Source organism: Alternaria burnsii, assembly GCF_013036055.1.
Source record: "Alternaria burnsii strain CBS107.38 chromosome Unknown 701, whole genome shotgun sequence".
NCBI lineage: Eukaryota > Fungi > Ascomycota > Dothideomycetes > Pleosporales > Pleosporaceae > Alternaria > Alternaria burnsii.
The window spans coordinates 430,539-452,348 of record NW_024066124.1 but is presented as its reverse complement, the minus strand read 5'-3'; the positions used below and the strand labels follow the sequence as shown (position 1 = coordinate 452,348).

Here is a 21,810-nt window from a genome sequence, read left to right as displayed (position 1 = left end):
TATAGGGACTGCGTGACACAGACTAATTGGGTTGTTTTGCGCAGGGCTGATACTGATCATCATGTCGATTTCCCAGTCGCTCTAGCTGACGGTGTTACTCAGGTGTCATTCGCAAATGCCTCATTTAATCTACTCGCATGCGAATGCAATTTAACAACGACGATTCGCGTGCTCGGGAATCCCAGTCGTCTTGGGTTCGCGTTTCAAAGCCGAAGGAAGCTAAAGCGGGACCTTTTCTTATTCATTTCCTGGGTTGCACCAGCGCTGGGTGGCAGACTGGGTTGAAACGCAAGATCGAACTAATTAGAGGTCACCCCGTGTTTGAGGACGGCAGCGGCAGCCCCCAATTGGCGTTGCTTTGTAGAGCATGTGCAAGTGACGGTTCTACTATTGACATTCTTCCTTCAACACCTCGACTTTCACCTTCGTAAGGTCTTCCTGGTTCTTGGTGGCCATATGACCGTTCTTTGAGTTTGTACCACCCCTGTCAACCTTGCAAGCAACACACAGCCCGGTTCACAGCCAGCTCGGCCAACGGCAAACCCACGTCGACTACCAGCCTACGCTACGTACAAGCCTAACGAGCTCCGGCTCTAGAGAGATTGCACCCCAGGTGCCTTTAAGAGCTGCAGCCCCGCCGGTCGGACGCGATCACCATCGCTCACTAGCCTCTTCACAGACAGCCTCGGGTTAGGCTTCTCCGATAACGCCGCCGTCATGGCGCATCGACAACAACACGACAATTACGCGCAGCCGCAGCAGCAATATTACGACCAAGGAAGACCACAGCAAAGACAGCAGCAGCAGTACCAGAATTACGACAACCACTATGACCAGCAACAATACTACGACTACGACTACGGCTATGACCAGGGCGGCAGTGAGCAATGGAATAATGGCCATTATGACCAGCAGCAAGGAGGGTGGGGCAATGCGCAGCAGCAAGGTGGCTACCAAGATGTGAATGGGTACTCGAGACCAGCGCAGCCAAATCAGGGCCGCAGACACCTGCCGCAAGACCAGTATTACCAGGAAGAAGCGTACAATGAGCCCTACTATCAGCAACCACCACCCCAGCAACATCAAGGTAGAAGACCACCGCCTCAGAGCCAGCGTCCTCCGCAGCAGCGACAGGCTTCGCGAAGCCGACCAACAGGTCGAGGAAATGAACCGCCGTCCAACCCACAACAAGGACGTAGTGCGTCGAGACCACCAGGTATGTCCCCAAGTCCTGATTTTTCCATGTGGCGAGGACGGCATATTACACGTCTACATGACAACATCGCGTACTAATTACTATCAACAGGCCTGGATCGTTCACTCTTTCAACCAACATCGCCTAAGACTCTTGCTTATGACAACCCCTTTCCGACTTTCCCGACGCAGAAGTCGCAGCAAGGTGGCTCGAAACCTCTCGACCAGAGCATGGCACAAATGAAGATCAAGGACAGCGGAGGACAAGCGAAGCCTGCGGGCTCATCTGGGCGAGGACAACATACGCCGCCTCAGAACCGAGGCCCACCACAGCAGAGGTCGATGCCTAATCCCCGGCAGGACTCAGGGCATTTTGAGGGCCAGGGCCAACGCCCTGTCCCTAACCGGATGCCATCTGGACAGCGACCACCACCCATGAATGTCGATGCTGGTAGAGGACAACAACCACATCGCACATCGGATCCCATGTCGCCTTCGAGGCGAGCCTTCGGCCCAAATACACAGCGATCTGCAACGATGCCTCACACAACACCAAGCGGAGGCCAAGGGGCCGGCTACAGTGGTCGACAAGAATTTGCCGAGCCTGGTGCTGTGTCCGGCTACTATGGGCCTGTATCACCAGATTACATCCCTCCCAGGCCTTCAACTGCGGGTGGTGTGAAACAGAACGGACCTCCAATGCAGCATGGGCAAAGGCCTCCTATGCCTCAGGTGCCACAACAACAGCCACAACCGCAATACCAGCCCCAAGCCCCGAACCAGCAGCAACAGGCTCACAGCGAAGAACAAGGGCTAGACAACTTTTACGATGACTATTATGGACAGGAAGACTCAGCGATAGACATGCCCAATTTCGATGCTATCCCGGAGACCAACAACAGGCATCGGAGAGGCGATTCAATTGACAACCACTTGTCACCGTCCCATGACCTGAGCGCTTACGCTCCGCCAGCTGCTTCTCAAGACATGGGGCATAACAACCACCAGGGGCAGATGCAGCGAAGCCGGTCACAACCTGATCTCAACGGGCAGTATGCGAATGGCGTACACGAAATGGCTGCAGATGCCCCTCCAATGCCAGGTGTGCCAAGAGCAAACACTGGCTTTGGAGGGCCCAATGGTTTGCCGAATGGCGTTCGAGGACGACAACCGCCTCAGAGGGGCATGGCGCCTGGTGGCATGCAGGGCGGACCGCCTCATCAAGGTCCAATGCATGGCCAACCGCCCAATATAGACCCAAGATATGGGCGTCCTCCACCTGGGCCTCAGAGGGTCTACTCAGACGACACTACCTACTCAGAACCACCTCCGAACACAACGAGGAACTTCGCGTCGCCCGCACCCGGAAACCCTATCCAACGACCAGGAACAGCTGCGCCCGCACCAAGTCGCAATCCGAGCGACCCAATGGGCAGAAGACCTGGTACTACTCAACCGCCATCGAACCCAGACGCATTACCGGCGCATCCGATGCCTGTACGACAAGGTCTCATGCAGCAACAGCCACAGGTACCGCAGCCCCAAGCGCCTCAAAATGCAAGGCCACCACCCGTCAGACAATACAACAGTGAACCTGGGCGTACCAGCTACGAAAGCAACCCATCCACACAGCGTCACAGTGGACAAGGTGCAGTGTCACACCCTGTCACCTACGATGAGCTAAACAGGCTGCGCAACACATTTAAGCAAAATCCGTCCGATGTTGTTACTGGTCTGAAACTATCGAAAAAGCTTGTAGAAGCATCGAGCGTACTCATCGATGAAGGAGGTACAGCTGACTCTAGGACAAAGAACAAAAATCGCGAGAAGTTTATCCTCGAGGCTCACAAGATCATCAAGAAGCTAGTCAGCAACGGTTCCCCAGACGCCATGTTCTATCTCGCCGATTGCTACGGGCAAGGATTGCTTGGTCTGCAAGTAGATACAAAAGAAGCCTTCACGCTCTATCAATCAGCTGCAAAGGGTGGCCATGCTGCAAGTGCTTATCGAACAGCCGTTTGCTGCGAGATGGGCCACGAGGAAGGCGGTGGCACCAAGAAGGATCCCCTCAAAGCCGTACAGTGGTATCGACGTGCTGCTGCATTGGGAGACACACCTGCGATGTACAAGATGGGCATGATTCTCCTCAAGGGGCTCCTCGGCCAGCAGAAGAACTTTGGCGAAGCCATCAACATGCTCAAGCGAGCCGCCGATCGAGCAGATCGAGATAATCCTCACGCGCTCCACGAATTGGCACTTATTTACGAAGCGCAAACAGGCAATGAACGGATCATACGCGACGAGGCATATGCATTATCGCTCTTCCACCAAGCAGCCGATCTCGGCTACAAGTTCTCTCAATTTCGTCTCGGACAAGCGTATGAATACGGACTTCTGGGCTGCCCTATTGACGCGCGCACGAGCATAGCTTGGTACACTAAAGCAGCTGCTCAGGAAGAACACCAGAGTGAACTCGCACTTTCGGGCTGGTACCTCACGGGTACATCTGGTATCCTCGAGCAAAGCGATACTGAGGCTTATCTCTGGGCACGGAAAGCAGCGTGCGCAGAGCCACCATTGCCAAAAGCGCTTTTCGCCATGGGCTACTTCACCGAAGTGGGCATAGGCTGCCCACGGAGTTTGGATGAGGCGAAACGGTGGTATGGACGGGCTGCAGGTATGTTTCTAAAACTTTGTGTTATATTGCGAAGGAGAATACTAACCTTCTTGTAGCGTATAAATTTCCCAAAGCTCAAGAGCGACTTGAAGAACTCAAGCGTGGTGGAAGCAAAGTCCAGATGAAGCGAGAACGTCTTAGTCGGACGAATCAGAAACAACAGGAGGAGAATTGCATCGTCATGTAAAGGTCTGTCGTGCTATCATCTGGATGGGTTTCTCTCTCGCAATGCTCATGTGCATCTGTTTAGTCCAGCTGGCGTTTGGCATGGCGTTCAGTTCCAAGCATTTACGGCGCTGCTGTCCTATAGTTTGCATCAAGCGAGTAAAATATTCGCTACTCATTACCTGCGAGCGCTACTTCAAGGCAGTGGTTTTACGACTGTCGCATCATCTACGGCAATATCATCCATCTCCCTTGCAAACGCCTCAATTCTACCCAGTTGCCCTATGACATTCTTGATCAACGGCCATCTATCACATCCCAATACATATATGCCCCACAGCTGCGCCTGCAACACCTGAGGCAAAAGGCACACATCTGCCATGCTTACCGCATCACCCACACTATACCTTCCCCCGTACTTCCCCACCATCGTCTCATAAGCATCAAAACCCTCATTCAGAGCTCTCTGTATGAATTCTCGCTGCCCATCTTCCGTCGCGCCAGCAACCTCTCGCAATCTCAATCCATTTCTCCGGTTCGCAAAAGGAAACATATCTTGCGTCACTATCGCTACTAACTCTCTCACCCTTGCTCTCTCCTCTGGTTTAGACACGTGCGGCAACAACGGACAAACTGACGGGAATGTTTCATCCAGATACTCCAATATGGCTGTGGACTGCGTGATCACGAAGCGTGATTTTGTGAAATGTCCCGATGATGTTGTTTCGTGGATCAGGGCGGGTACCGCGCCGCTGGGGTTTATGGCGAGATACTCTTTTGTTCCGATGGTGGTCCTTGAGTACTTGTCTACGTCATGAGTACGGACGTTGGGTACGCGTTTTAGACATAGGGCGATGCGGACTCGGCGCGCACATGACGACCCTGCACGGTTGTAGAGGTGGTATGTCGAAGTGGTGTTTCGTGTTTCCGGCATGGTGAAATGTGTTGGATGTTGAAAACTCCCTGTCAGACTTCTGACGAATTCTGTTCTCAATTAAAATGATAAATACTCTGACACCAGATCAGAGCAGAACGAATTGATTAGTCTTCTAAGATCGGCGACATGAGTGAAGTGTCGGCCAAGCCGCTAGGCTCACAACTATCTAGCGCCCGCTGCTACCTACCTCTACTGCACCTAGTCACCATTCGCGTCACGTCCCTCTTAGCTGTAACTTCAAGCCACGCCGCGCAAGTACGGGAGCCATCATGCTTCCACCTATTGATCCTACAGTGCTACAACGCAATCCCAACTTCGAAATCTTGTACAAGGATCTTTGCACCCGAAAGCTCAACCCTAATGGCTCGACGAGAGATACGAAGAAGCAGCGCGTGCATGATGAAATACGAAAGGTAGTGATACTTTCAATGTCGCATATTCAAGATTGCGAGACTTGTCCTCGATCTTTGCGGTCTCTTCTTGTTCGGGGTACCCAATGCATAATTCTGTGTTCTGTCGTTTATGAAGGTTACGTCAGATCGGCTATCAACAGCTACTCTACCCTTTTGTCTTTTCATACTTCTTTACTTTCATGTAGTTATGCTGTATCCTAGCGTCACTCTTTCATGCTGACAGGTACCTAGACCTTAATCTCCGCCCTCACAACCTTGCATACAACTCAAATCCTCACAACATCATTGTCAACCCTTCCATCAAAAGCTATGGATCTCCCACCAGACCTCCACGCGGTTATAGAGATTGTGACTGCGCAATTGAATGGTCAAATCTCAGCATCGGATCGAGACATCCTCTCCGGCGACATCGGTTTCTTCCATTCAAACATAGGCCTCATCGCTTCCGCTCTATCAACCCAACTCGTCACCATAGCAGACTACCTCTGCATGATCGCATCCCCATCATCCGTACCACCGATCTCCTCACTAGCAAATATCGCCCAGACTCTTGAAAACTCCGCTACAGAGTCCCTGCCCAGTGACCTCCAGGCTGCAACTACGCATCTAACAAACACCCTAACAACACTACTAAACACGCACTCTACCCTCCTCTCAACCAGCATCAAAATCCTTGAGCAAACCCAACAAGGCGCCTTAGCCCGACACACCAAATCATCCGCCGAACTCCTCCAGACGAAAGCCGTCTTACTTGGTCTACAGGCTAAGATCCATACTCTACTTCATCCTCCACCACCGGAATTTGTGGATGCGCTGAAAGAGTATAGGAAGGGATTGGGTGGGGGTAAGAGGGCGCTATGGGATCGGGAGGCACTGGCAAGGCGAGAGTTGGAGTTGTACGGGAAGGCTGGCGAGAAGGGGATGAGGGATTTGGCGAAAAGGAAGAAAGGTTTGGTGGAGGAGGCGGAAAGGATTGAAGCGGAAATCAGCAAGCTACAACGTGGAGAGTGAAGGTGGTATGGGTAAGTTCGAGGGTCGAAAGCGTTGTAGCGTAGGAATCAAGTACACTGCGATGCGTGCGATTGTGAGGTATGGTACTGTGTACCCACGCTGGTGTGTCAGGCCAGGTATCTCAGTAATACGTGCCTGATCGTCTACCTCAACAAGCGTATTACCACAGCTTCCTTCCTCGAATCTATAATGAACCAGCACTGCAAAGCATATATCCCATCTTACCCTCCATCAATAGAAGATTTCCTTTTCACAAATAACCTCATACTGCTCATCTATCAATTCACCCTCCCCTTCTATCCCTCCACTCCAGATTTTCTTCGCTCCCATCTTACATATACAAACTCTATCCACTCTAACCCCTTCCGCCCAGATAAAACCCTTATATTTCTCGATCAAACTCCTAGCATCAAAGCGCATCCAGCTTTTGCCATCTGGGCCATGGCCTTCACCGGTTGGACGTGGTTCTTCTGCTGTCGAGGCATCGAGAGATGCGGTGGCTTCGTTGCCATCTAGAGAGCCCGCTGTGGATGCAGTTTCATCTTCTAGGTTGACGTCGTTGATTAGGGTGTTTTGAGTGTCTTCGCCATTATTGTGGTGGTGGGGCAAGACTTTGTGTTCCATGTGCTTCAAGCCACCTTTGAGTCTTTGGCTCTTGGGTCGCCCCCTTCCATGCTTCCTCGGCTTCGCATAGATTGTGTTCATTATCGTTGCATGTAATCTCAATGGTCTAGTGTCCTCCACCAGTAGTCCCTTCTCTGCGAACTGTTCTCGTAACGCCGCAGCAAAAGGCTGTAAGCGCTGTGATGGGTCTTGAGGCTCTGCGTACAAAATGCTTGTCTTATGTGGTGCTTGCATGGGAATCAAAGATCCGAGGTTGATCGTCAAAGCGTCTGTGTCGGGCATGGCTGCTGCATTGAGGTTTTCTGCTATCTCGCCACATTCGGCAGCCTTTTCTGCCACGCGTCGATGGGTGATGTCGCGAAGGAGGATGTGTAGGTCCAAGTCTTGCAGATTTTGCTTCACTTCTTCTAATTTTAGGGGAGAGAGACTCATTACTCCCAGCGTTAGATGCAACGTGCCAACTGGCCGGACAGCCTTTGTGGGTACCGGGCCATCATTTGCTAGGTCTTCCTTGAATTTCTCCAGTCCTTTTTGCAGTTGAGGTTTGCTCGCATCGGTGACCAAGGGAAGGCATAAGAAGTGTGTGAGTTGTGGTTTCTTTGCTCCGCCTTTGGTTTGGTTCTTGCTACCTGTATGCTTTTGTTGTCCGAGCGATGGTGAAATATCTCTTGCCGCGAAGCCCTGCAATGTCGTTCTGATTTCGGTGTTGTCGCGCAACTTCTCGCCATCTAGGAAGTCATTGTATTCGCCTTTTGATTTCTTCTTGCCCATGATTGGTGATGTAGTATAGGATGCGGTATGAGAATATTGAGCTATAGTCGACTGTCGAGAATGACAGGCAACTCTGTTCTTTCGTTGGTAGCGAGTAGTGGTGTGCGCGATAGCAGTTGTGGTAGTAGCGCCGCGACTGATTGGTCCAGAAGCAGTCTGACGTAGAATGGTCGCAAAGAGCATAAGAAGTCAGAAAAGTTGTGCAAAAGCGAGAGTGGTTGAACGAGCGTTTCAAAGGAAGAGAAAGTGGGCAAAATCAGGCGCGCCTCACTAAACGCCACATGACAAACGGCAGACCGGCAAGGCTACAAGAACGGAACCGAGAAAGGACCTTACGATGGAACCACTCATGGTGTTGACTTTTCTTGGGGTCTGGAAAGTCAGCCTATCACACGCGGTACCAAGTCCGGCAAAGGCCATGTGCAAAAGGTGACGTAGGTCCCGAAGGTGGGGTGAGTGACATGCGCCCGCCGCTGGGCGCTCGTTCGGCCCTTCAGCGGTAGGGCTGAGGAACAGTGGATGGCACATGTCTGCAATTTAAGGAAGGGTTAACATTTATTCATATTCTATGCAATGCGATCAGACAGGAATAGAAAAGATTGAGGACAAGCTATGTAGAGTACTGTAATTTCCTCGCTGGCCCGATGACGACATGTACACAAAAAGCGTTCCGAGGAACGTGAGAGAGGCATGTCGCACAGGAAAAAAGTTCGTCAAGGTTGAGGAGTGATTGTAGGGCGCGAAGCCGTAGTCGAATGTCGCTCGTTGGAGCGTGCGGTCCGAGGCTTGGCTGCTACGATGCCGTCTCCTCCAGCTGAGCGTGGCGAGTGCGAGATGGTTGCTCGCGCCGTAGCTCTGGCTAAATTGCGCCCTAGGCCTTTGCCTTCGCGGGCGGCTCTTCTGCCTCATCGTCGTCGTCGCCTTTGTCTTGGTAGAACTCCTTCAGAATCTCCTTGACGTCGGTGAACTCTGTCTTGGCCTGCTTGATAATCTTGGCCAGGTTCTCCTGCGCCTTCTCCTCGGTGATGTCTTTTGTGCCTGCGTCGTCCTTGAGCTGGCCGTAGTGTTGGATCTTCTCGCACGAGTCCTTGACTTTGGTGAGGCCGAGCGTGGCGGACGAGCCCTTGAGGAAGTGACCTAGCTCGCTAAGCTCCTTGAGATATTTGCCTTCCTTCTTCTCGCTGTTATGGCGTTAGCCATCGCATTCGCCATGTGGCGGCATTGCGCACGCAAGCACGCCATGGTGATGCCCGGGCAGACAAAGGGGCACTCACAGCTCCTTGTCCATCTTCTTGAAGGTCTGGTCTGCCTGGCCAAAGAAGTCGTAGACGATGCTTTTGCTGAACTCGCGCTCGACCTCATCCTCGTCCATCTCGAGAATCTGCTCAAAGGTGGCTGGGTCGATTTGGTCTTCCGCACCAGGGATCGACATGATGTCGCCGCTCTGTAGTGAATTTCTTAGGTTAGGCGGTTAAGCTATAGGCGCGCGTTGCGATGTGTACAGCAGGAGGGTTGACACGTGCGGAGAATTGCAGGACATGGAGGGGCGCAGGCAGGAGCAAAGCAGGTAATGGAGGGGCAACACGAACCTTGTCGTCGGTAACCGACATTTTGAACAAGACCGAACAGCAAATCCGGGAAACAGAAAGCCCTCTTCAACCTCGAGGTAATGCTGTCGACACCTTCGTGTACTGGTCTCGCAGCGTTTCAAAGACGTGGGCGCGACGGATATTTTTTCGCGCCTCAGTAGTGGACCGTGCGGATGTCCGATTCACTGGCTGTGGCTGGATCTAGCTTAGTGAATGACGAAAGGGTCGGCCCGTTGTTGCTGTGAGCGCCGTTATTAGAGTTGTCGTCTTCTGCAAAGAAGAGTGGTTACAGACGCAGGGCAAGGGGGGAAAAATGCGAGTGTGACTGTTATTGTCTGCCGAACTACTACGTACAGAGGCCTTAGTTTAGTCAACCCCCTCTGCTCGTTTAGGTTGCTAAAGCCTCCACGGATCGGTTGCCGAGAGAAGCGACTGCAGCTATGCTGTTCGCGGTAGATTGGGACGACACGTCGAGTCGGTGAGATAAGAAGAAAGCAATTTAGCGGCAGTGATGGTCACGGGCACGTTGCTCATATACAGTCGGCCGTGTTCTAGAAGTCAGAATGGCGATGCTTGCATCACCGCAAAAGAGGGGGGGCACGGAATGATGAGCACAGAAATAAGGCTTTCGCTATATGTAGGTGGATACCTCGACGTCAATCGGCAGCCTTCACTCGCCGTTGATCGCCTGTCACATAGCCCAACTCTCCCCTCTGCCAACGGCTGACTGGCGACCATGACCCCTATCGATCTCATCGGCTGTCCGGCCAAAAGTAATGTAACGCGCCCATGTCGTGTGGAGTCAGGCCTCTGACCTGGCAGGTTGCCCGCTCCATGGTGTCCTCTGCGGCTGATGGAGCTAGCAGAGACCCTCGCTCGCACCGCTTTGTCCCGTCGGCAGCGCATGCAATCGTTGTGCGCAAAAGGTTGGAAAATAAAGACGGCAACTTGACAGTGTGCCAAGAAGGCCTGGAAGCGTTCGGAAAATTGCTATTGCCCGCTGTTGGAAGGGTCAGGGCGGGGTGCCAGCGTACGAATATAAAGAAAGACGAGGGTTGGTTTTCGTCGTGAGAACAACGACGTCACTTCACCAGCCATCGTCATCGTGCATATCTACCCGGACCCTGGAACTTCATCTGCTAGCCCAACCTAGCAGCATTAACCGCACACAAATACGTCGACGGGTCGCCGTTGAATTTCGCACGTTGCGCGCTTCACAATTGCCATGTAGCTATCCTATCAAAATAATAACAGTCGTTGCCAGCACACGGATCCGCCTATGCGAACAAACGCCATAGGTCCGGGTACCAAACCCACCAACAGGCACGCTCCATGGACCCTGACTTCTTCTCTTGCAGGAACCTGCACACGTGAATCATACTCGTTCATCCGGCCTCCTCCGAGCTGCAAGGCGTCGATACTTTCCTGTTGCTCGTGCAGGGGTAACGGATGACGGAAGCAACACTACATGGATCAGCGCCTGTGATTCAGACGTGCAGGACGAGGAACTTGCGGATCGCAGCTGCAGGGTAACCGAGCGGAGTGATCAGCGTGGTGGTTCTATCGGTGAGGACACTTGCTGAACGATGCGGTGTGCGGTACCGGAACAGCTTACTGAATGATGGAGAACGCAAGGCTCGGTTCTTGGAGAGATGTGCGCGACAAGAACCGATTCTGCTCCGCATGTAGAAGGGGTGACGACCTTTTGGGGATGCCGCATATGCAAGCCAGCGAAACCGGTCCGGTACGTATGCTTTTGGCCTTTCGCGATGAAGGCGTCCCAGCGCGCGGGAACTAGCGTCGTTGTAGTACGAGGTACAGGCGATACCATATCAAGTAAAGATCTACATATCAGCGATGGTTTCACGACGGAATGACCAACGACTCGTGGGGTGTGGGGATTTAGTGGGTGATGTCAAAGCTGGAAAAACTTCGGTTAAGGATGGTAGCATCAACCAATTTGAACGAATCAGATTTCTCGATCCGAGAACACAGGTGAAGATATGGTGACGAGGATGAGGGGATCGTGAGCCGTTTCATTTCTCGTAGACTCTCGTAGAATTTGATACTGTATAATCTAGCCGCTGATGCTATCTGTATGGTACAATGCTGGCGTCAAGCTATGCCATACCAAGGATCGCTGATTCACGGAAGGAAGTGGAACAATGCCATGATGACTCTAACCCTTGACCTTGTAGATGGCCTCGGCGAGGCGGCCGACGTTCTCGCTGGTAATACCCGCAACCGAGATACGGCCGTCCTTGGTGGCATAAACGGAGTGCTGTTATTGCGATTAGCGTAAAGTTCAAGATAGTTGCAGGATATAAACTTACCTCCTTTGCCAACTTGTCCATTTGCTCAGCTGTCAGACCAGTGTACGCGAACATGCCAATTTGCGAGGTGATGTGGCTCCAGTCGTGCTTGCTGCCGAGCTTCTCGAGGTTCTCCTTGAGGAGGGCACGCATGGTAATGATGCGGTCAGCCATGCCCTTGACCTCACCAAGCCATTGCTTGTTGAGAGAAGGGTCGTTCAAGATCTCAGACGCAATGCGGGCACCGTGAACTGGCGGGTTAGAGTATAGTGGGCGGACAAGAATCTTGATCTGAGAATCAACACGCTTCTTCTCCTCGGCAGACTCGCAGACGACGGAGAAGGCACCAACACGCTCGCCGTAGAGACCCATGTTCTTGGCGAAGGACTGAGCAAGGACAGGGCGGAGACCCTCCTTGATGAAGTGACGGAGGGCGAAGGCATCCTTGGTAGTGTCACCACTGGCGAAGCCCTGGTAAGCCATGTCGAAGAAGGGGAAGTGGTCACCAGCCTTGACAGCCTCAGCAATCTCAAGCCACTGCTCCTCGGTAGGGTCTACACCAGTGGGGTTGTGGGCACAGGCGTGGAGCAGGACAATGCTGTTCTTGGGCATGGCCTTGATGTCGGTAACCATTCCCTCAAAGTCGAGGCCAATGGTGTCCTTGTTGTAGTAGCGGTACTTCTCGACTTTCAAACCAGAATCCTTGAAGACAGCATTGTGGTTGGCCCACGATGGGGTGGGAATGTAGATGGTCTTCGCACCGGGGTAGTGGCGCTCGAGGAAGGCACCGCCAATGCGGAGGGCACCGGTACCGGAGATGGTCTGGGTGACGGCGACGCTGTCCTGGTTGAGAGGAGCTGAGTCCTCGCCGTACGCGAGCCTGAGGGCAGCCTTGGTGAAGTTGGGTACACCGGTGATGCCGGCGTACTCCTTGTCGAGGTTTGACTTGATGATCTTCTCCTCTGCCTCCCTCACGGATGGCAGAACGTAGGGCTTGCCCTTGTCATCGCGGTAGGCGCCAACACCTGCGCATGTCTGTCAGTCGCGCCTTCCTTGTGCTCAAGTCGCAATGTGTGTACTGACCCAAGTTGATCTTCTTGGGGTTGCTGTCAGCCTTGAAGGCTTCGGTGATACCCAGAATGGCCTAAGGAGGGGCGGTGAGCTATTGTCTGATGTTTCTCTCAGAAGCTATACTTACGTCCTGGGATAAGTTGTTAGCACTTGCGAAAGACGACTGGGGCCCAATTGCTTTTGCCACTTACTGGAGGACCCTGCGGTACCTGCGACCAAGCGGAGACAGCTCGGACGCTGGTCCTGAGAGACAGCTGCTTAGTCGCCGCCTGGCGCAGCGCCGTTCTTGATGACGCGAGCATGTTGTGGTTGTGTGCGGGGTGGAAGGGGGAATTGGCAGCGAGGATGGGTGGAAGAGAGAGGGGCTGTAGAGCTTCGCGGGCACAGCGTAAGCTATTGAAGCGGGTGGTCTGAGTGTGAAATACCCCAGAAAAGTAATAAACTCCCCGTTGCGCGGGCGCGAGCTGCTATGACTCGCCGAGGCACAGTCCCTCCGATTCGCTTAGGCCAGACATCCCTGCTAACTCCGACGCCCGTTAACTAATTTTCATGGCAAATGCGCGCGTCGCGTTGCGTGGGGGACAATTGCGTCCTTTCACTATTGAAACGTGCATTCTTCCAAAGTGCCCAGACTTCTCTCACAGTATGCGACCAGCTCTAAGGCAAGTCAGGACGCTGCTGAACCATGAAGCCTCGATACCACTGTTCCTCTGTCCCGCATTGCTCAGAGCGCCCATAATCGCACCTCGCCGCCAGGTCCCCGAGCATCCAACTCCAAAAGCATACTCGACTCTTGTTACACCTCAAGAACAAATAAACGCCACTACCCCTTCTGCCGACAACAGCCAAAATCTCCCCAGACATCCTCCAGCACAGGCATCCTCAACTCAAAGGCAACTGCCACGAGCATGCCCGGGATGCGGTGCGCCGAGTCAGATATACGACAGGAAGGAGGCTGGATATTATGACGTCGATAGGAATGCGATACGGGAGTATTTAGACTGGGTTCCAAACAGGCCCAAAGAGGCGACTGCCCAGGACGACATCTATACCAAGGCGCTCAAAAATGTAAATCCCGAGTTGCTGGAAGAATTGGGGCTTCAAGACCAGAACTCCGAGACACCGGAAGACAACGAACCGCCTGCTACGCCTGTATGCGACCGATGCCACAAGCTCCTCCATCACCGCGTAGGATCGCCTATACACCACCCGACCGTCGACTCTATACAGCAGACAATCGCAGAGTCGCCCCATCGCCGCAATCACATCTACCATGTCGTTGATGCCGCCGATTTCCCGCTTTCCATCGTACCCAACCTCCAATCGTCCCTGCGAATACCCAAACTTCGAACACAGAACAGACGAGCAAAGCACAAGGGGTGGGTGGCCAATGACCGCATTGCAGAGGTCAGCTTCATCATCACAAGAGCTGACTTGTTAGCGCCAAAGAAAGAGCAAGTCGACGTCTTGATGCCATATGTCCGAGACGTGCTTCGAGATGCGCTAGGACGACAAAATGCGAATGCGCGGTTGGGTAACGTGCGACTTGTGAGCGCAAAGCGGGGGTGGTGGACCAAACAGGTCAAGGAAGATATTTGGGAGCGTGGAGGCGCGGGATGGATGGTTGGCAAGGTCAACGTGGGAAAGTCAAACCTCTTTGAAGCCGTCTTTCCCAAAGGACGAGGAGCAGACTACCAAGACGTGCGCAAGATTCGGAGCGCAGCCGAGCGTGAGACAATGATCAATAACGCAAAGACACTGGATGAGCTCACGCAGGTGTATCAGCAGCTTGCCGAAGAAGACGCCGAGACGGAACGTCTGAAGAACAAACCTCAAGAACATCTGCATCAGCCTCCTGAAGAAGTTGAGGACCAGCCCGAAGAGGACGAACTCGATCCTGACGCGCTCCTGCCACCACCGCAGCCATACACCCCCTACCCTGTCCTTCCCATTGCCTCCTCTCTTCCCGGAACAACAGCGTCTCCAATCCGCATTCCATTTGGCAACAACAGAGGCGAGCTCATCGATCTCCCTGGTCTTGCACGCACAACACCAGGCCTAGAGACATTTGTCCAGTCCACCGCACACGATGATCTTGTAATGAAGAACCGCATAAATTCCGAACGCTACACCCTCAAACCAGGACAATCTCTCATCCTCGGCGGTGGACTGATCCGCATCACGCCCGTCACCCCCGACCTAGTCTTCCTCGTCCATCCCTTCGTACCAATCCACCCCCACGTAACCCGCACAGAAAAAGCCGTAGACTACCAAGCGCAAACTTCGGACCGCCAGCTCCAAGTTCCGCCTATACTCGCCCCCAATGTAGGCTCTAAGATGAACTCCGCTGGTCGATTTCAGCTCAAATGGGACGCTACCAAGAAACTTGCTGGTCCCGTCACGTCGCCCATGGCCGGTAAGATGAAACCTGAGAATCTGCCTTTCCGCGTATGGAGCACAGACATCTTGGTTGAGGGTGTAGGATGGATAGAAGTCTCAGCGCAAACCCGCAGACCGCAAGGCTGGAAACCCTCTGGCCTAGTCAAGAAAGATCCCAACCAAGCCAAGTTCGACCGTATCACGCGTCTCAAGGAGGAGGAAGAGCGGAAGAATCGAAAATTCGCTGCGATTGCGAGGGCAGAGGAAGAAGGGAGAGATCCGGAACAAGTGCTCGAGGAAGAGTTCTACGACGACCATATGAAGGATCGGATGGCGGAGTGGGAGGAGGATTATCCTGAAGTGGAGGTTTTCAGTCCGCTGGGCAAGTTTGTGGGACAGAGGAGACCGATGTGTGCGAGCATGGTTAGTGGGCCCAAGTATGTGGCTAGTAGGGATAGGAAGGTTAGGCCGAGAAGGAGCATGGTCAGCGTGAAGAAGCAGAGGAAGCCAAAGGGCGCTGAGTAGGAAGACTGTGTTGCTCAAATAACATGTAGATTAGCTATGTACAAGATGTCATGACACGTTTTACGACAAACTATAGTTGTACTTTTCAACGTTTAATGTTAATCATGTTCCACGCAACATGATTCCATGATGCGTTGAATCAGCATCTCTGGTCCTCGGGACAGTGCAAGTTCGTACGCCGTACGCCAATATCGATCTTTACCTTTCCAATACAAATCTACTCCAAACCTCTACCTGTTCTTCTTGCGTTGCAAAATGTACCTATCAGAAGGCGACCAATCTTTCGAATCAATATTCCTATGCACTTTGCTCCTAGTTCTTGCCCTGCTCAAGAACAGCCCAAAATGCTTCTTGTTCCTTTGCGCAAGTCTTGCCATCTTTATCGCAGCCAGGGAAGTTTGCTACAAGATCTCCGTCCTTGTACTGACCATCTTTCTCAGCCGCGGGTCCCGTCGCGTAGGCATTGAGGAGGTTCTGTGGTACCATGGCTAGTTTGGCAAGGATGGTTCCATGCCATCTAAAGGTTTGACAGTCAGTGATCATGTCCTTGTAACGTTACGCAGCTCACTCTTCGATCGTGGATGTAGGAGGAGAAAACTCACTGGACAATATGCTCCAAAGCATGACTTTCGGCCTTCTGAAAGTTGTAACTCCGGTAAATAGGATCGAACCAAGCATCCAAGAAGAACTTTGCCCACTCCCCGTTCCTCACAACAAAGCTACTCGGCGCCAGTCCATCTTTGTCCTGTGTAACGACGAAATCTATTCTGTCGCCTTTGAGGTTGCCAAAGGTCTTGATGACGCTGTCTGGCGGCACGACGGGTGCGTTGGTGATCATGTGGGTTTCGAGTTTCGCGGGAGTGAGCAGGTGGGTGTGGATGGGGAGAGCAGTATTCATGATGAGGGCGCTGGAGTCGAGGTACCAGAAAAAGGTCGAAGTGGGATAGAGGGTCATGGCGTGGCGGATGCCGGGGACGCGCGACCAGGAGGCAGGCGAGTTGGAGATGGGGTATTGGTCGTTGGTGGGGAAGAAGGTTAGGTAGCCTGGGAGTGGTTGTGAGTAGGAACGTAATGCGATGTGTGTTGCAGAGGCTCATGACGTACCGTGTCGTTTGGCGTACTCCTCCCTATTGCTCTTGATTTTTTGCATCCATACTGGATCGGCCTTGGGGTCTATAACCGTCACCACCACCACAGGCGGTCCGCTCCCGATGTTCGGCTTTGGGATATTTGCTGCTGTCCAACCTCCAACTTTAGACTTGGCCCTGCTAGTCCCGCCGCTGCCACTCAGCATCCATATCAGGACAAAGAAGCCCAGTATGCCGCCGACAATCAATCGTCCTGCTCTGCTTCGTAGGAGGTTCTTGAGCGCAGGCGGTAGCGCAATTCCACCGCTCTGGCTGCGGGCTGCATATGGCGGTGGTCGCGATGTCTTCCTTGGGGGCATGGCGAAATGCATGGTGTGTGATAAGCGTCCGTGGTCGGGGAGATCACTAGTGATCGCAATTGCGGTTGGGTGAAGCGAAGCGGGAGATGCGACGTGTAGATCGTAAGGTTGAAGAAGAAGAAGGGATATGGCGTCGAAATCGTTACGACACCATTGCTGACGGGAACACGGTTTAGCAGCCTATGCAACAGGATAAGGCACAGCTGAGGAACGGGGGCTGCTGTGCGGTCGCAGAAAGGGACGAAATTCCTAAAGTACACGCGACGACATGGGATGCGATACGATAGCCCTGGAGGCCTTGGCAGGAGGGACCTTGCCTTAGCGGCCGCAGGCAGGGGGCACTGAGAATGCGCAGTCGCGCTTCCATGAGCAGCCATGTGCCTTTTGACAGTCGGCAATCGACCTACTTGTCAATAGTTGATGCTTCTGGCCTTGTTAGCTCTACTGCTCAGCGCCACGCTTGCACATGGTGCAACTCCTCCGCATTGCCCTAACTCCGTTTCGAGCACGGCATCGTCAACCCATCGCATACAATAGCATCGTCAGCCGAACAATCGTCTCAGGAATAGACACATTACGGCCTTGGTACTCGTGACTGCTAAGCGGAGTCGGTCGATACGGGATCCAGAAGCTGACGCTGGTTGGCCTCGTTGCGAAGACGCTCGTATTCGCCGACTTTCACCCGCGACGAGTTGACCCTGTATGCGCTGCGCGGAAGAAGCATTGCTCGAATTCTACAGAATGGGAAAACAGGTACACTTATTGGGTATGCTGATACATCACGTAGAGCGTGATTACCACGACGTCTTCAAGGCACACATGCCAAGACTCGCGAACTTCTGTATCAACACCTCGAGTGATGGAAAAGTCCAGCTGAGAGACCCGCAGCTAAAGCGGAAGCTCGGTACAATTGCCAAGCAATATTCTTATCAATCTGCGATGTGACGCTTGCTTGCTAATATCAGACGCTCATAGCTTTGCAGCTACTTCTGCGTTACCCGCTATGACGTCGGCTACCTGTCACAGTAAAGGGACAAAACCCATATGAAAAGTGCGAAAGATCGCCATCTTCCCAGCATCTATTCACATCCATTTCCTGCTCACGAGTCATACCTCTAGTTGCACTTCATCCTAATCCATCTTATCCACCAATACACAACAAACCGCAATCATGGTTGAGAAGGTTATGCAACTGAAATGCGACTGCAACCAGTACCCCTGGGGGAAGCAAGGCTCGAAGTCGCTCGCTGCGACCTTGTGCGAGAAGACTCCAGGCACAGACTTCAAGCTTGATGAGAACACAAGCTATGCTGAGATGTAAGTTTTCTGATGATATGGCCGAATGCTATCTAACATTCCACAGGTGGATGGGCACATATCCTGAGTTGCCTTCATATGTGCTAGAGACCGGCGAGGATCTCCAAAAGGTGCTCGACAGGCATCCTGATGAGCTTGTTGGAAAGAAGACTGCCGACAAGTTCAACCACACAAAGCTGCCATATCTACCCAAGGTCCTGTCAATAGCAAAGGCCCTACCACTGCAATTGCATCCAGTACGTTACATCTCTACATCACCATTCCTATCGTTAACACAATTATAGAACAAGGATTTGGCTTCGAAGCTGCATGCAAAGAACCCTGATCAATTCACCGATCCAAACCACAAGCCAGAGATCGCTTTGGCTCTAGGCGACTTTGAAGCTTTCTGCGGCTTCAAGCAACTCAAAGACATCGAGCGACTGATGCAGCTGCCACCTCTTCAACCTTTCCTTCCAGAGGTCAAGAAGCCCGAGTTTGATGATCAGATTCTAAAGCACGTTGTCAGGGAAATGCTCATGGCCTCTGAGGATGCCGTACGCAAGACCAACGACGCGCTGATGAAGATTCCCAAGGAGCAATTCGGCGAATTCAGCTATATCCCCGACATGATTCCACGTTTGGCTGAGCAGTACGACAAAGCGGACAACGGAACTCTTGTTGCCCTCGTCACCATGAACTACCTCCAGCTCAAGGCTGGTGACAGCATCTACATCCCTGCCGACGGCATTCACGCATATCTCTCCGGTGATATCATCGAGTGCATGGCCCGATCGAACAACGTTTTGAACACCGGCTTCTGCCCGCGTGCTGACCGTGACAATATCGACATGTTCTGCTCTTCTTTAACCTTCACACCACATGATGCCAAGGAGGCTATCCTACCAGCGAAACCTTTCGATGGAAGCAAAAACGGCAAGACGAAACTCTACGCGCCTCCTCTAAGCGAGTTCAGCATGCTGGCTACAACCGTGGGCGATGGTGATTCCGAGGCCATCCGGTCGCTTGGCGGACCCAGTGTCATGATCGTAACAGAAGGCGAGGGTACCATGAGGGGCAACGGCAAGGAATACAAGCTGAGCGCAGGTTACATTTTCTTCGTCGCGCCAGGTGTAGAGTTAGAGTTCAAGGCTACTAAGCAGCTCAAGGCGTTTACAGCCTTTGTAGAGTAGATGGGTCGGATATGTACCTAATGATGAGGCTCAACCTTGCGGAGGTGACATGGCAGCCGATTGGAGGGACTAGAGAGCTCCCCGCACCTTTCACGTGCGCATACAATCAGCACTACGGATGTACTTTAGCTGTGTAGTTATATAGCCAAGAACCTTATGAGAATGAGCGGAACGCGTTCGGATCCGCATGCACGCGTGCTGTTGATACCCACATGTATCCTTGCTTCCCCGCACTTGATGACAGGCACCCCTCTACGGCTGGGGATAGCTATAAAACCCCGCAATGGAGCTCATGCTTGCTTGGATGAGTAGAGCTGTTCATTCATGCTAATTGATTGCTTCATCTTGGTCGCGTTGAGCTGAAACTTGACCCCGTCGAATTCTAGAGCTGCCTGAAGTTTGCCAGCAATACCACCAACATCAATTACATTTTATTACGAGGTCAGGAACAAACGAGCAAGTTACAAAAGCAAAAGTAAAGCTATCCCATGAATCTGTTACAAAACATAAAAAAAGCTGAATCAAGCCTATTGACACGATTTGAAGCAGTTTCATCCGCCCAACTCCGACCATGGCAACCGCGGCCCCAATGCCGGCGGAGAAACGCGACTCAATGGAAGCCACGGCGAGTAGTCTTGAAGCCAAGATGAAAGCGGCTTCAATCAATCAAACACCGCGTAAGCGACCTCTCGGGCTCACAGACCTTCCTCCGTCCGTCCGCAACAACATCTACAAGCACTGTCTCGACGCCGAACTTGTCAACCTTGGCAAGCCAAACGTCTCCTACACCCACGCCATCTCCAAAGAAGATGGCATCTTATCCTTCTCAGCCTCGCGCAACCCTTTCCCAGTCAATACGGCTCTCTTTACCATCAACAAAGAGATAAGCAAGGATGCTCTCTCCTACTTCTACGAGAAGAACCTCTGGGTACGATTAGATGTTTACACAAGCGACGCACGACATGCAAAGACGTTACTCGAAGACTCGGGCTTACTCTTCTCAACATCCAATGGCGAACTGGTCGAAAAGACTACACGCCATGCCCTCGAAGTTGTTCTCGTGGAGAAGAACAGCAGTCAGAAACGTGCTTCAGTCATGTTTCCCGCTCAGTATTTGCCTCGATTGATCAATTTCTTGGATCAAGCGAGCAGAGCGACGAAGACGTGGGCACAAGGCCGCAGTCTCTTCCTAAACGTTGTGAACACATACAGTTTCCCTGTATCAAAGCTACAGGGGGATCTACTAGAGCTTTTCCGTTTGTTAAGTGGGTTCGGCAAAGTGGAAGTTGATGGCAAGAACCTCTTACCTCGGTATGCGGAGGGCCTGCAGAACAATATGATGGGCGAGAGCTTCACGGCAGATGGCTATCTGCAGAGTGTAACAGAGTTATGTGATTTAGCGGATGAGGCTAGGGAGAAGGAGAAGTATCAGTTGGCGAATGAGTATGCGCACGCTACTATTATTGCGTTGACGTATGGGTACTTGACGCATGCTGAGACGCTGCACTCGCAGGAAGATGACTTCAACAAGTCCATTCAACGACTGCGCTGGCGAACGGAACTTGGGTTGGGTATCAGTTTGTCTATTCCGCTGAGGGGTCTTACGACCAGTAAGCATTGGTTAAGGACACAGAATCCGACGGAGGAGATTAGGAAGGCTGCGCGCGATCTTCTGCTGGCAGAGACTTCGGTCTCGAAAGCACTGAGTCTTGCACAAGATTCTCCGTCTCCGGCGTCGAATCCCTGGTTCCACTCGCTTCCTGTCGAGCTCATTCCGCCGAACAAACCCATCTTCTTCACCGATCGCGAAAAAGCACAGACGTGGTATGCGCTGGGCACTGTACATATGGCTTTGGGTGAATACATCTTTGCCTGTGGCGACATGGAGAGAGCTTTGGAGCTTTGGGGCAAAGACACAGGCATTGATGAGGAAGGCGGCTTGAGAAGCAAGATCGAGGAGTCTTTCGAAAAGGCAAGGAAAGGTATCGATGGTGACGCGGAGAGTATGTGGGTCGGTGAAGTCAGGCCAGGAACAGGACTGAAGACGGCGGCTTCTCTGGCAAAGGGACTGTCGGATGACCTGAGGAAGTAGAGATCTTTTATCGATACAATTAATCAGTAAGAGTAGAGATTACTTCTCACAAACCCCAACGAGACGTATAATGATCAACTCCGGAAGCGTTGAAGTTTGTCTGTCATAGCGTAA

At 52.5% G+C, this 21,810-nt stretch overlaps 10 protein-coding genes across 10 annotated transcripts; 5 read left to right on the top strand and 5 right to left on the bottom strand.

Moving 5' to 3' along the window:
• Positions 1–717: 717 nt before the first annotated feature.
• Positions 718–4,058, top strand: GT037_009979 (uncharacterized protein; the record flags this gene model as incomplete). Its single annotated transcript, XM_038935026.1, has 3 exons — positions 718–1,216; positions 1,307–3,871; positions 3,928–4,058. 3 exons carry the CDS (start codon positions 718–720, stop codon positions 4,056–4,058), a joined length of 3,195 nt encoding a protein of 1,064 aa, XP_038782440.1.
• Positions 4,059–5,242: 1,184 nt separating this feature from the next.
• On the top strand, positions 5,243–6,397 carry GT037_009978 (uncharacterized protein; the record flags this gene model as incomplete). Its single annotated transcript, XM_038935025.1, has 2 exons — positions 5,243–5,386; positions 5,618–6,397. 2 exons carry the CDS (start codon positions 5,243–5,245, stop codon positions 6,395–6,397), a joined length of 924 nt encoding a protein of 307 aa, XP_038782439.1.
• A 231-nt stretch (positions 6,398–6,628) lies between these two features.
• GT037_009977 (uncharacterized protein) lies at positions 6,629–7,792 on the bottom strand (the record flags this gene model as incomplete). Its single annotated transcript, XM_038935024.1, has 1 exon — positions 6,629–7,792. One exon carries the CDS (start codon positions 7,790–7,792, stop codon positions 6,629–6,631), a length of 1,164 nt encoding a protein of 387 aa, XP_038782438.1.
• Positions 7,793–8,663: 871 nt separating this feature from the next.
• GT037_009976 (phosphotransmitter protein ypd1) lies at positions 8,664–9,402 on the bottom strand (the record flags this gene model as incomplete). Its single annotated transcript, XM_038935023.1, has 3 exons — positions 8,664–8,973; positions 9,067–9,236; positions 9,295–9,402. 3 exons carry the CDS (start codon positions 9,400–9,402, stop codon positions 8,664–8,666), a joined length of 588 nt encoding a protein of 195 aa, XP_038782437.1.
• Positions 9,403–9,939: 537 nt separating this feature from the next.
• GT037_009975 (uncharacterized protein) lies at positions 9,940–10,287 on the bottom strand (the record flags this gene model as incomplete). Its single annotated transcript, XM_038935022.1, has 1 exon — positions 9,940–10,287. One exon carries the CDS (start codon positions 10,285–10,287, stop codon positions 9,940–9,942), a length of 348 nt encoding a protein of 115 aa, XP_038782436.1.
• A 1,273-nt stretch (positions 10,288–11,560) lies between these two features.
• On the bottom strand, positions 11,561–13,066 carry GT037_009974 (uncharacterized protein; the record flags this gene model as incomplete). Its single annotated transcript, XM_038935021.1, has 4 exons — positions 11,561–11,662; positions 11,715–12,718; positions 12,777–12,837; positions 12,956–13,066. The coding sequence occupies 4 exons, from the start codon at positions 13,064–13,066 to the stop codon at positions 11,561–11,563; spliced, it is 1,278 nt and encodes a 425-aa protein (XP_038782435.1).
• A 343-nt stretch (positions 13,067–13,409) lies between these two features.
• Positions 13,410–15,668, top strand: GT037_009973 (uncharacterized protein; the record flags this gene model as incomplete). The annotated part of the gene is made up of 1 exon (XM_038935020.1): positions 13,410–15,668. The coding sequence occupies one exon, from the start codon at positions 13,410–13,412 to the stop codon at positions 15,666–15,668; it is 2,259 nt and encodes a 752-aa protein (XP_038782434.1).
• A 312-nt stretch (positions 15,669–15,980) lies between these two features.
• Positions 15,981–17,127, bottom strand: GT037_009972 (glycosyltransferase family 34 protein; the record flags this gene model as incomplete). The annotated part of the gene is made up of 3 exons (XM_038935019.1): positions 15,981–16,185; positions 16,271–16,712; positions 16,773–17,127. 3 exons carry the CDS (start codon positions 17,125–17,127, stop codon positions 15,981–15,983), a joined length of 1,002 nt encoding a protein of 333 aa, XP_038782433.1.
• A 1,159-nt stretch (positions 17,128–18,286) lies between these two features.
• GT037_009971 (mannose-6-phosphate isomerase) lies at positions 18,287–19,604 on the top strand (the record flags this gene model as incomplete). Its single annotated transcript, XM_038935018.1, has 3 exons — positions 18,287–18,432; positions 18,479–18,668; positions 18,717–19,604. The coding sequence occupies 3 exons, from the start codon at positions 18,287–18,289 to the stop codon at positions 19,602–19,604; spliced, it is 1,224 nt and encodes a 407-aa protein (XP_038782432.1).
• A 571-nt stretch (positions 19,605–20,175) lies between these two features.
• On the top strand, positions 20,176–21,696 carry GT037_009970 (uncharacterized protein; the record flags this gene model as incomplete). The annotated part of the gene is made up of 1 exon (XM_038935017.1): positions 20,176–21,696. One exon carries the CDS (start codon positions 20,176–20,178, stop codon positions 21,694–21,696), a length of 1,521 nt encoding a protein of 506 aa, XP_038782431.1.
• Between the last annotated feature and the right edge of the window lie 114 nt (positions 21,697–21,810).